The 12800-nt window shown below is 38.9% G+C and overlaps 1 gene segment (V, D, J or C); it reads left to right on the plus strand.

The window, feature by feature from the left end:
• LOC108636869 lies at nucleotides 3761-4308 on the plus strand. The segment is given in 2 exon segments: nucleotides 3761-3812; nucleotides 3989-4308. Coding segments are annotated over 2 exon segments (372 nt in total).

A 12800-nucleotide genomic window follows, 5' to 3' on the forward strand; every position in this document is an offset into this window, starting at 1 on the left:
TGTTTATGCCAAGGCCTTTGACTGTGTGGATCACAATAAACTGTGGAACATTCTTAAAGAGATGGGAATACCAGACCACCTTACCATCTCCTGAGAAACCTGTATGCAGGTCAAGAAGCAACAGTCAGAATCAGACATGGAACAACAGACTGGTTCCAAATTGGGAAAGGAGTACATCAAGGCTGTATATTGTCTCCCTGTTTATTTAACTTATACACAGAGTACATGGCAAAATGGTGAAATGATGGGCTGGATGAACCACAAGCTGGAATCAAGATTACCAGGAGAAATATCAATAACCTCAGGTATGCAGATAACATCACCCTTATGGCAGAAAGTGAAGAGGAACTAAAGACCTTCTTGATGAAAGTGAAAGAGGAGAGTGAAAAAACTGGCTTAAAACCCAGCATTCAAAATGCTAAGATCATGGCATTCGGTCCCATCACTTCACCGCAAATAGATGGGGAAACAGTGGAAATAGTGACAGATTTTATTTTCTTGGGCTCCCGAATCACTGCAGATGGTGACTGCAGCCATGAAATTAAAATACACTTGCTCCTTGGAAGAAAAGCTATGACAAACCTAGACAGCATATTAAAAAGCAGAGACAGAAATGCAAATCAAAACTACAAATATCACCTCACACCAGTCAGAATAGCCATCATCAACAAGTCTACAAACAATACATGCTGGAGAGGGTGTGGAAAAAAGGCAGTGTTTTTGCACTCTTGGTGGGAATGTAAATTGATATAGCCACTATGGAAGATGGTATGGAGATTTCTTAAAAAGAACTAGGAATAAAACCACCATATGACTCAGCAATCCCACTCATAGGCATATACCCTGAGGAAACCAAAATGGAAAAAGGCACATGTATCCCATTGTTCATTGCAGCACTATTTACAATAGCTAGAACATGGAAGCAACCTAGATGTCCATCAACAGATGAATGGGTAAAGAAGTTGTTGTGCATATACACAATGGAATATTACTCAGCCATAAAAATGAACACATTTGAGTCAGTTCTGTTGAGGTGGATGAACCTAGAATCTATTATACAGAGTGAAGTGAGTCAGAAAGAGAAATATAAATATTGTATTCTAATGCATGTATACAGAATCTAGAAAAATGGTACTGAAGAATTTATTTTCAGGGCAGCAATGGAGAAACAGACATAGAGAACAGACTTATGGACATGGGGAGAAGGGAGGAGAGGGTGAGATGTATGGAAAGAGTAACATGGAAACGTACATTACCATATGTAAAATAGATAGCCAACAGGAATTTGTTTTATGGCTCAGGAAACTCAAACAGGGGCTCTGTATGAATCTAGAGGGGTGGGATGGGGAGGCAGATGGGAAGAAGGTTCAAAAGGGAGAGGATATATGTATATTTATGACTGATTCATGTTGAGGTCTGACAGAAAACAACAAAATTCTGTAAAGCAATTATCCTTTAATAAAAAAAATGAAAAGAAAAGAAAAGCAAAAAAAAAAAAAAAGACTATTTTAAGTGCTTGCAGCTAAATTGTGCTAAACAAGTTGTCAAAACTTGGGAGTGTACCATAAAAGAAAATTGATACTGATAAAGTCAATCTTTATCTGGGGAAAAAAAAAAAAAGCAGAGACATTACTTTGCCAACGTATGTCTGTCTAGTCAAAACTATGGTTTTTCCAGCATTCACATATGGATGTGAGAGGTGGACCATAATGAAGGCTGAGTGCCAAGGAATTGATGCCTTTGAACTGTGGTGTTGGAGAGTACTCTTGAGAGTACCTTGGACTGCAAGGAGATCAAACCAGTCAATCCTGAAGGAAATCGGTCCTGAATATTCATTGGGAGGATTGATGCTGAAGCTGAAGCTCCAATACTTTGGCCACCTGATATGAAGAGCTAACTCATTAGAAAAGACCCTGATGCTGGGGAAGATTGAAGGCAGGAGGAGAAGGGGACGACAGAGAATGAAATGGTTGGATGTCATCATTGACTCAATAGACATGAGTTTGAGCAAGCTCTGCTGCTGCTCTGGGAGATGGTAAAGGACAGGGAAGCCTCTTGTCCTGAAGTCCACGGGGCTGCAAAGAGTCAGACAAGACTGAGTAACTGAACAACAACCAGAGAACATAGAACAGTCAAATGATACATAGCAAAGGTGGGGAGAGGGGAACAGTATTTGTGTAAAGTTATCTGAAAGTTTCAGCTTTGTTTTCTCTATAAACTTAGGAAAGCTGAAGTCCTTACCTCTCTAAATCAATTATGAGGATGATTCTCTGAGCAGAGGTAGAGGAATGGGGATATTAATATTACCGAGCTCTGTGAGCATGGAAGCTTAACAGGAAACATCTCCATTACCTGTTTTCAATATTTAAATTTTGTGATTCAATTCCCCCAATTCCATAGACCTAGGAAGTTTTCATATATCGCCCCTGAGACTAGAAGAAGCAAGAATACTCAGGAGCAAAAAGGAAAGAATTAAAAAGTAAAAAATAGATAGAAAGAGGAAAGAAAAGGACAATATTTAATTTGACTAGCAATATGTATCCTTTTCAGAATCAGCTGTATAGTGCATCTGTCTGCCAGTTGGGCAGGAGAAGGAGGGAGGTGGAAGTTAAGTCAGAGTGGACATTATACATATATCCTGCATTTCTTTTAACCCACTGAAATCTTACTAGAATGATATTCTATGCAGGTGGCGGCTGTACCTTCTGGGTTTCTAGAGCGCTTAATTTCAAGAAAATGTATCACTGTCTTCATATATACTGCTTGTATCAGTTTTCCTTTATTAGAATTAACGTATCACTGAATTATTTTTTTAATGAGGTATAATTGACCTATAGCATGGTATTAGTTTCAGGTATATGACACAATGATTTGATATTTATATACAGTGGAATGATCATTACAAGTCTAGTAACATGTGTCATACAGAGTTGCAATATTTATTTTATAATGAGAGCTTTCAAGATCTACTCTCTTAGCAACTTTCAAATATGCAATACAGTATTATTAACCATAGTCATCTTGCCATACGTTCCATCCCCACAATATTTATTTTATATCTTAGAGTTTGTATCTTTTGACCCCTTTCATCCATTTCATTTCCACCCCTCATCCCTGCCTTTGGCAACCACTAATTTGTTCTATCTAAGAGCTTGATTTTTAAAAAAAAATACTCCACATGGAGTGGAGTATTTATATGGTATTTGTCTCTGTCTGAACTATTTCACTTAGCATAATGCCCTCAAGGTCCACCCATATTGTAGCAAATGACAATGTTTTATTCTTTTTAAAGGCTGAATTGTCATACAACTGAATTCTTAAATGCTCTGTCATTCTAAGTAATTTGGGAGCAAGCTCACTCTTCCTATGATTCTTCAAGGCTCCATTTAACACAGTTGAGACACTGATCTTCTCAGAAGTAACATCCACCCTTTCTCACACACTCTTGCACAAACTTTTCTTGCATAAAGTGTTTTTAAAATGCCTTATGTCTTCATATGTTACAGATATTGTTCCTACCCTCCTGCGCTGTTAGCAGCTACAATTCTGGAGAGATTACTGCACAATCTCCCTGGTGGGCTGTGGGTGGCGCTTCCTGTTAAGTGAATGACAGAGCTCAGATGTGACTGGTTCTCAGTAATACTGGTGAGTTCCAGTAAAACTGGAAGATTTTGACAGTAAGAAGAAAATTTCTCTGGACCCAAGACTCTACGCCCTCCAGAGTGGGGGCAAAAGTACCCCAGTAACTGAGCAAGGAGTCATGAAGAGGTGGTGGGAAGCCTTGCTGGGGCTTCTGTGGGTCCAGGTTTGCTGTGAGTCTGGGTTGTCCTAGAGTGCAGCTGGGGAGGGAGGGAAGGTGAGCTGAGCCAGAGCGCCCAGATGGTCCTACATCCTCCTGGGTGTTTCCTAAAATAGTTTATAGGTTTGGAAACTGCATCCATGACTCCCCAGAGACATCGTACGTGTTTGTTTCTCTCTTTCCAAGCAGGGGTGAAAGCGGTGAAGGTGGAGCAGAGCCCTTCAGTCCTGAATCTCCAGGAGGGAGCCAACTGTACTCTGAGGTGCAATTTTTCTGCCACAGTGAAGACTCTGCAGTGGTTCCAGCAGAATCCTGGAGGCAGCCTCATCAGTCTGTTTTTCATAGCTTCAGGGATGAAGCAGAATGAAAGACTGAGTTCCACAGTGAATTCTAAGGAGCGGTATAGTACCCTACACATCACAGCCTCCCAGCTGGAAGACGCAGCCACCTACCTCTGTGTGGTGGAGGCACAGTGCTCCCAGGTGATTTGCAGCCTGTATCCAAACTGAAATTGCCTCAGCCCCACCCCTCCATGGGCTGGCATGTGTCCCCACAGTAGCCTTTGATAGCAAGTTTGAGTCAATCTCGGACTCTGCAGCATCCTAAAGTGGGTATCAGTAAACTTTGTTGATCAGTCATTACAAAATAAACGTTTATATGTCAACATCACAATAATGCTTGTGGGAGAGATATTAGAATTCTGTGAAAATGAGAAACTGTGATTTTGAAAATTGCTGCTAAATTGAAAAGCAAATTTTCATAAGTGTAGAAATTGAAATTGCATGTGATAATAGCTTTAATGAAAAAGAATAGTATTTTCATGTTTGAATTAATCCAATGAAACAATTACTAACATAGAAAAATAATTTGTACTCACTTCCCCTATAATTAAACAGTGATATGATGTATAAATAAGCAATTATAAATGTCACGAAGCCACTTTTAGTCTTATATGCCTGCCACAAGTTACAGAAAATGTCAGTGAAAACATTAAAATGTCCCTGTATAAATTTATATTTGGCATTAAATTCAGAATTACATGAAGTTGATTGGTTTGAAGAATTAAGTTGTTTCTACAAAAATTGTTCCACTGGAGACATCAACTCTGGATTTACTAGAATTTATATTTCAAACTAATTTATCAGATATTTATATTATGTTGTTACAGCATATAAAATACTGATACTCTAGTATCAGTTACATCAACAGAAATATTCTCAAAATTAAAAATTATAAAATGTTTTGTTTACAATCTTGCATTTACCAATAGCAACTGAAATTGCTTTCAATTATACTAATTAAAATTAAATTGTTAAAGTTATAATTTTTACATCCTAATAAACTAATTTGCAGAAAAGCAAGCCAGGTAAATCTTATTATCAAGATATGATATTAATAAAGCATTTGTTATTAATTCACTGCAGATGGTGATTGCAGCCATGAAATTAAATGACGCCTACTCCTTGGAAAGAAAGTTATGACCACCCTAGATAACATATTAAAAAGCAGAGACATTACTTTGCCAACAAGGTCTGTCTAGTCAAGGCTATGGTTTTCCCAGTGGTCATGTATGGATGTCAGAGTTGGACTGTGAAGAAGACTGAGCGCCGAAGAATTGATGGTTTTGAACCATCAATTTGGAGAAGACTCTTGAGAGTCCCTAGGACTGCAAGGAGATCCAACCAGTCCATTCTAAAGGAGATCAGTCCTGGGTGTTCATTGGAATTCTGCCCTCCTCCTGAAATATTGATCACAAAAGAAAAAGAGTAACCTTAAAGAATTTCTCTATTTGCATCAGTAATTTCACATCTAGCAGTGGAGTTTTTATTTTCTTGTAGCTTGCTCAAGTGTTCCTTTATTTCCTATGACATTTTTCATTAAAATGATTTTTGGTTCTTAAAAAAAAAAAAAAGACTGATGCTAAAGCTGAAACTCCAATACTTTGGCCACCTCATGTGAAGAGTTGACTCATTGGAAGAGACCTTGATGCTGGGAGGGATTAGGGGCAGGAGGAGAAGGGGACGACAGAGGATGAGATGGTTGGATGGCATCGATGATCAACTCAATGAACATGAATTTGAGTAGACTCCGGCAGTTGGTAATGGACAGGGAGGCCTGGCGTGCTGCAATTCATGGAGTCACAAAGAGTCGGACATGACTGAGCGACTGAACTGAACTGAAGATCCAAAATATTTTTTGCAAGTTGTAAATTTATGTTTCTATTTAATATATCATTAAATGGCAATCCAATCCAGCACTCTTGCCTTGAAAATCCCATGGACAGAGGAACCTGATAGGCTACAGTCCATGGGGTCACAAAGAGTAGGACGTGACTGAGCAACTTCATTTTCACTTTCACTTTCTTTATAAACTCTACCTGGCTTCCCAGATGGTGCTAGGGATAAAAATCCTGCCTACCAATGCAGGAGATGTAAGACACATGGGTTCAGTCCCTGGGTGAGACAGATCCCTTGGAGGAGGGCATGGCAACCCAGTCCAGTATTCTTCCCTGGAGAAGCCCATGGATGGAAGAGCCTGGTGGGTTACATTCCATAGGGCCACAAAGAGTCAGACATGACTAAAGCAACTTAGCACTCATGCACGCATAAACTCTATTGCCTTTTTTAAGTAAGAAAATATTTTTGAAGATCTCTATATTTTTTAGTGTCACTTTTTTCTGTTTTTCTGAACAAGGGGCCTCAGATTTTCATTGTGCATGGAGTCCCTCAAATTTTACAGCCATCCCTGCCTGGGAATCTTGAGTGCCCAAGTCAGACTTGGGAGGAGGGAGCTATAAGCCAGGATACAGTTAGGCTGATTGAGAAATAGTTTGTTGCTTAACCCGTGAGTGAGTTCATCCACCTCCTTCAGGTTCCATAAGTCACTGAGTTTCTTTCTTTCTTTCTTTTTTTTTTAAATAAGAAATATATGTTATAGATAAAAAATAAAAAATATATCTCTGGAAATAAGTTCCCTGCTTACCTATGGCTCATCCGTGTGGTGATTTTGATACTCAGTGAGTGAAGTCCCATTTTATTCCATTTTACTTGGATTTAGGTTCACCTTGATCTGTCATTGATCTCATAAGTGAAAACCCAGATCTGATCTGGTCCCAAGGACCCTGCCTATGCTTCTGAAGAGACCCCCGTGTTGCTTTGTGACAACCTCAGTCTCCCGAGACTGCATGGGGATATGAAGATGGTCTTGAGGTTCCATGATGCAGGCGATTTCTCCCCACTCTCATGTCACTCTACATTGCACATAACCGGTCCTCAGTAAATATTTGCCTTATTAAACAGTATACAAGAACACCTTTTGGAAATTCTTTAATCCAACTTCATTTTACAAGACAGAAGCTAATACAAGATGACAGTAGAAAAAATTATACACTAACTGATTTGGGAGAAGAAAGAAATTGGATTTTTCTCACTTATTCTTTAGCATCTTTCCCCCTGTTTTCTTCCTGTAGGGCCATGTTTCTGAGCAAAGAGAAACTAATGTAAGACCAGCCATTTAGGTCACTGTAGGTTTGGATATGGGAAAGTTATGGTCCAACCTATTTGACCACCTATATGAAGAATCCCAATTTATATAAATATTTGACACTTAGGGCAGGAAAGGAGCCTCAGGTTGAGCCTTTGTTGTTACCAGCAAACCAGTCCATCTTTCACAGGCTTCTGTAGTAATAAAGTCAAAAGTAAATGTGCCGTCTCAACGCTCAGATATATTTTAAGGACTTTCCTAGAAATAGCAGCTATATTCATTATTTCAGGGGGATTTCTTGAAGGCAAGATATAACTATGGAGCATCACTAATACATTGTTATACAAATGATTATTGGATCTGAAGACCATGAGGGCATGAATATTGTCCTCATTCTGCTTGACAGTCCATGAAGATACTAGAAAAAGCCTTCTAAGATCACATCTTTTTATGGTAAGCCAGGCAATGTTCAATGAAATATTTTTGAGGCAGTAAATTTTGCCCAGGGGATGGCTGTGCCTGTACTAAACTTTAATATGTGGAACACTGTGCTGAGCAGACCGTATTCCAACTATACTATTCTGTCCTGGATACCATAACTTGAAAGGGAAAACGCTGAACTAAAGTCTTTCTGTCTCTTGCTGCTGCTGCTGCTAAGTCGCTTCAGTTGTGTCTGACTCTGTGCGACCCCATAGATGGCAGCCCACCAGGCTCTGCTGTCCCTGGGATTTTCCAGGCAAGAGTACTGGAGTGGGTTGACATTGCCTTCTCCACTCTCTGTCTCTTAGAAGAGAACAAGCCTCCCTATAAATTATTTGGGAATTATATCCTATGAAGGATGATTGAAAGAATAAAGGACATCTGGTGGCTCAGGTGGTAAAGAATTTGTCTACAGTGCAGGAGACCAGGCTTCGAAATCTGGGTGGGGAAGATCCCCTGGAGAAGGGAACAGCTACTCATTCCAGTATTCTTGTCTGGAGAATCCCATGGACAGAGAAGCCTGGTGGGCTACAGTCCATGGGGGTCGCAAAGAGTCAAACATGATTGAGCTACTTTCACTTTGGAATGGAAACAGTTTATATATGTAAAAACACACATTTTACATTGACATACAAATTTATGTGTTGATTTCTGATTCTTTGTCTTAGCTGTGCTTAAATCTTTAAGGGTGCAAATGTGAATGAGGGATTATATTTATTCTTCATACCTCCAGAAGATCAGTGAGTACAGATCACAAAAAAGGGCCTTCACTTCTATAAATGAGTTAATCTTGGTTTCACTTTTCATAGTCAGTTATTTTTACCTAACCTATTTGGATCAGTTACCTATTTGTACTACTCCCATAGTAAACACAGGCAATGTTTAAGGTTCCTTAGTTTTGTTTTGTTTTTTCTTACAGAGGTAATTGGAAACTGCCAAGTTATTAAAGTAGATGACAAAGGAGAGGGAGACAACTCTGGAAGTTTACAGAATTGAAGAACTTTCTTAAGGTCTTGGGGAAAGAAAACTGTAGTGGAGTTTGGGAGAAAAATGATAGAGTCAGGAGACTGAGCCAGCAATAGCCAAGACAGCAGAGATTCATGCCCTGAGAGTTGGCATATATTTTAGAGGAAATTTCATTAAGATGTGAGTTAGTCATTGCATTTAGGCTAGGCCATGCCTTTTGTTGGGCTTCCCTGGTAGCTCAGCTGGTAAAGAATCTGCCTGCAACGTGGGAGACCTGGGTTTGATCCCTGGGTTGGGAAGATCCCCTGGGGAAGGGAATGACTACCCACTCCAGTATTCTGGCCTGGAGAATTCCATGAACTCTAGGGTTGTAAGAGTTGGACACGACTGAGCGACTTTCACTTTCATACCTTTTGATATCAGAGAGTAAAAGCATCTGTAGTATAAATTTACATATAGTTATTTTCTGAATCTGCAGCCTGATGTTTTATGAGGATTTTTACGTTCAATACTTTGTATAATATAATCCACATGATCAGTATGAATAGATTTCTTAAAGAATGTCCAATTTCTCTTTGTAAATCAACACAATCTACAGGTGGAACTGTTTCTTAACTCATAGAACTTCCTCCTGCACCCTTGTCATTGAGATTTGGTCCTTTCAGTCAGTTCAGGTCAGTCACTCAGTCGTGTCCAACTCTTTGCTACCCCATAAGCTGCAGCACACCAGGCCTCCCTGTCCATCACCAACTCCCGGAGTCCACCCAAACCCATGTCCATTGAGTCAGGGATGCCATCCAGCCATCTCATACTCTGTCGTCCCCTTCTCCTCCTGCCCTCAATCTTTCCCAGCATCAGGGTCTTTTCCAATGAGTCAGCTCTTTGCGTCAGATGGCCAAAGTATTGGAGTTTCTCATCACAATCTTTGTTGGAGGAAGTTTCCACATTTTGACTGATGGTACTGTCAATTCTATGGGAATAGCAAGGTCATGGGCACGACCAGCTTAAGGAACAGAGACTGGGTTAGTAGATCTTTGAAATAGCAAATGATCTTCTCTGCTCTTTGATTTTCATATTCCTTTCACAAAGTTTTTTCTCCATTACAGACAAATGGGGATGTTAGATTTGGCTGAAAAGGAAGATTTTACATTTTCTTTGTTTGAGAGAGTAAATGATGGTGCTTTCCTGATTTAAAACCTGAATAAATGGTAACAGCATTTACCTTCTTCCAATTTATTAACAGTGACTCAATCCTGTGCAGAGATTTAAATGTTAATCTCTATATTCTTACTATGCATTTATTTTTTTTCTTTTTTTCTTTTTTTTTTTAAGATTTAAAATGTTTTATTTTTTATTTTATTTTTTTTAAATTTTAAAATCTTTAATTCTTACTAAGACATAATTTGTTTGATCTTTGCTGTTTTTATGCATCAGAGTCTCTCATAGGCACAAGTATGAGAAAGATATTTAACCAGAGAGTTCAGTAGTTAGAGATGTGACCACCAGATGGTGGTGCACCTCTGCTGATCAGAACATGTGGAGGGTTCATGTGAGTGGGTTCTGAGTGAATAGGTAGGCTTGGGGCAGAAGCAGAGCCTTTTCCCTATTGGCTGGGTAGGCAATGAAAGAAACCACTAGAGAAAAGAAAGGATCACTTGGTAACAAAAGCAGCTCTGCTGGCTGGAGACTGCAGGTTCACAGTTGATCCTAAATGGGAAAAATAATGAAGACACCCATTGGAACTTTAATTGCATTCTTGTGGCTGCAGCTGGACTGTGAGTTGAGGGTTTAAGGGAAATAAAGTGTATTAGTAGATATTCTTCAGATGCCAAGACTGGCTTTATTCAGGTTTCTTCTAGTTATTGTAGAAAAGGAAAAGTAAACTTTAGAGCTAAATAATCTGATAACATTTTCCTTTCCCTGACTTCTACTTTCTCCGTAGGTGTCAGCCTTGGGAACAAGGTGGAGCAGAGTCCTTCTACCCTGAGTGTCCAGCAGGGAAACAACTGTTTTATCAACTGTACTTATACAGATGTTACCACAAGCTACTTCCCTTGGTATAAGCAAGAACCTGGAAAAGGTCCCCAGCTCCTTATAGACATTAGTTCAAATATGGGTAAAAATGAAGGCCAAAGACTGACTGTTTTATTGAATAAGACCACCAAACATCTCTCCCTGCACATCACAACCACTGAACCTGGAGACTCAGCTGTCTACTTCTGTGCAGCAAGTACACAGTGCTTCCCAGGCATCCACTATCTGTACCCAAACTTGTAACTGGAGCAGCCCCCTTCCTTTGGCACAACCTTTAAGTTATAGTATTGGTCATAGTGTTTGTCTTCAAGCAAGAACAACATAGAATAAGAAGATTAGGTTTGATATGACACAGAAAGTGTTAAAACACATTCTGTTGGATGACTATTGCTTACTGAATTCTTGAAAGGAGTTAGGTTTTACTTTAAAATTCAGGCTTTAAACATTATCCTCAATGGTGAAAAATTGAAAGAATTTCCCCTAAAGTCTGGAAAAAGACAAGGGTGCCTACTCTCACCACTACTGTTTAACATAGCTTTGGAAGTTTTGACTACAGCAATCAGAGCAGAAAAAGAAATAAAAGGAATCCAGATTGGAAAAGAAGAAGTAAAACTATCACTGTTTGCAGATGACATGATCCTCTACATAGAAAACCCTAAAGACTCCACCAGAAAATTACTAGAGCTGATCAATGAATATAGCAAAGTTGCAAGATATAAAATCAACACACAGAAATCCCTTGCATTCCTATACACTGACAATGAGAAAACAGAAAGAGAAATTAAAGAAACAATTCCATTCACCATTGCAACAAAAAGAATAAAATACTTAGGAATATATCTACCTAAAGAAACAAAAGACCTATATATAGGAAACTATAAAACACTGGTGAAAGAAATCAAAGAGGACACAAATAGATGGAGAAATACACTGTGTTCGTGGATCGGAAGAATCAATATAGTGAAAATGAGTATAATACCCAAAGCAATCTATAGATTCAATGCAATCCCTATCAAGCTACCAATGGTATTTTTCAGAGAACTAGAACAAATAATTTCACAATTTGTATGGAAACATAAAAAACCTCAAATAGCCAAAGCAATCTTGAGAAAGAAGAATGGAACTAGAGGAATCAACTTGCCTGACTTCAGGCTCTACTACAAAGCCAGTCATCAAGACAGAATGGTACTGGCACAAAGACAGAAATATAGATCAATGGAACAAAATAGAAAGCCCAGAGATAAATCCACGCACCTATGGACACTTTATCTTTGACAAAGGAGGCAAAAATTCACAATGGACAAAAGACAAGCTCTTTAACAAGTGGTGCTGGAAAACTGGTCAACCACTTGTAAAAGAATGAGACTAGAACACCTTCTAACACCATATACAAAAATAAACTCAAAATGGATTAAAGATCTAAACATAAGATCAGAAACTATAAAACTCCTAGTGGAAAACATAGGCAAAACACTCTCCGACATAAATCACAGCAGGATCCTCTATGACCCACCTCCCAGAATATTGGAAATAAAAGCAAAAATGAAGAAATGGGACCTAATTAAAATTAAAAGCTTCTGCACAACAAAGGAAACTATAAGCAAGGAAAAAAGACAGCCTTCAGAATGGGAGAAAATCATAGCAAATGAAGCATTGGACAAAGAATTAATCTCAAAAATATACAAGCAACTCCTGCAAGTCAATTCCAAAAAAATAAACGACCCAATCAAAAAGTGGGCCAAAGAACCAAACAGACATTTCTCCAAAGAAGACATACAGATGGCTAACAAACATATGAAAAGATGTTCAATATCACTCATTATCAGAGAAATGTAAATCAAAACCACAATGAGGTACCCTTTCATGCCAGTCAGAGTGGCTGCTATCCAAATGTCTGCAAGCAATTAATGCTGGAGAGGGTTTAGAGAAAAGGGGACCCTCTTACACTGTTGGTGGGAATGCAAACTAGTACAGCCACTATGGAGACCAGTGTGGAGATTCCTTAAAAAAACTGGAAAGAGAACTGCCATATGACCCA

This window comes from Capra hircus, chromosome 10 (assembly GCF_001704415.2).
Source record: "Capra hircus breed San Clemente chromosome 10, ASM170441v1, whole genome shotgun sequence".
NCBI lineage: Eukaryota > Metazoa > Chordata > Mammalia > Artiodactyla > Bovidae > Capra > Capra hircus.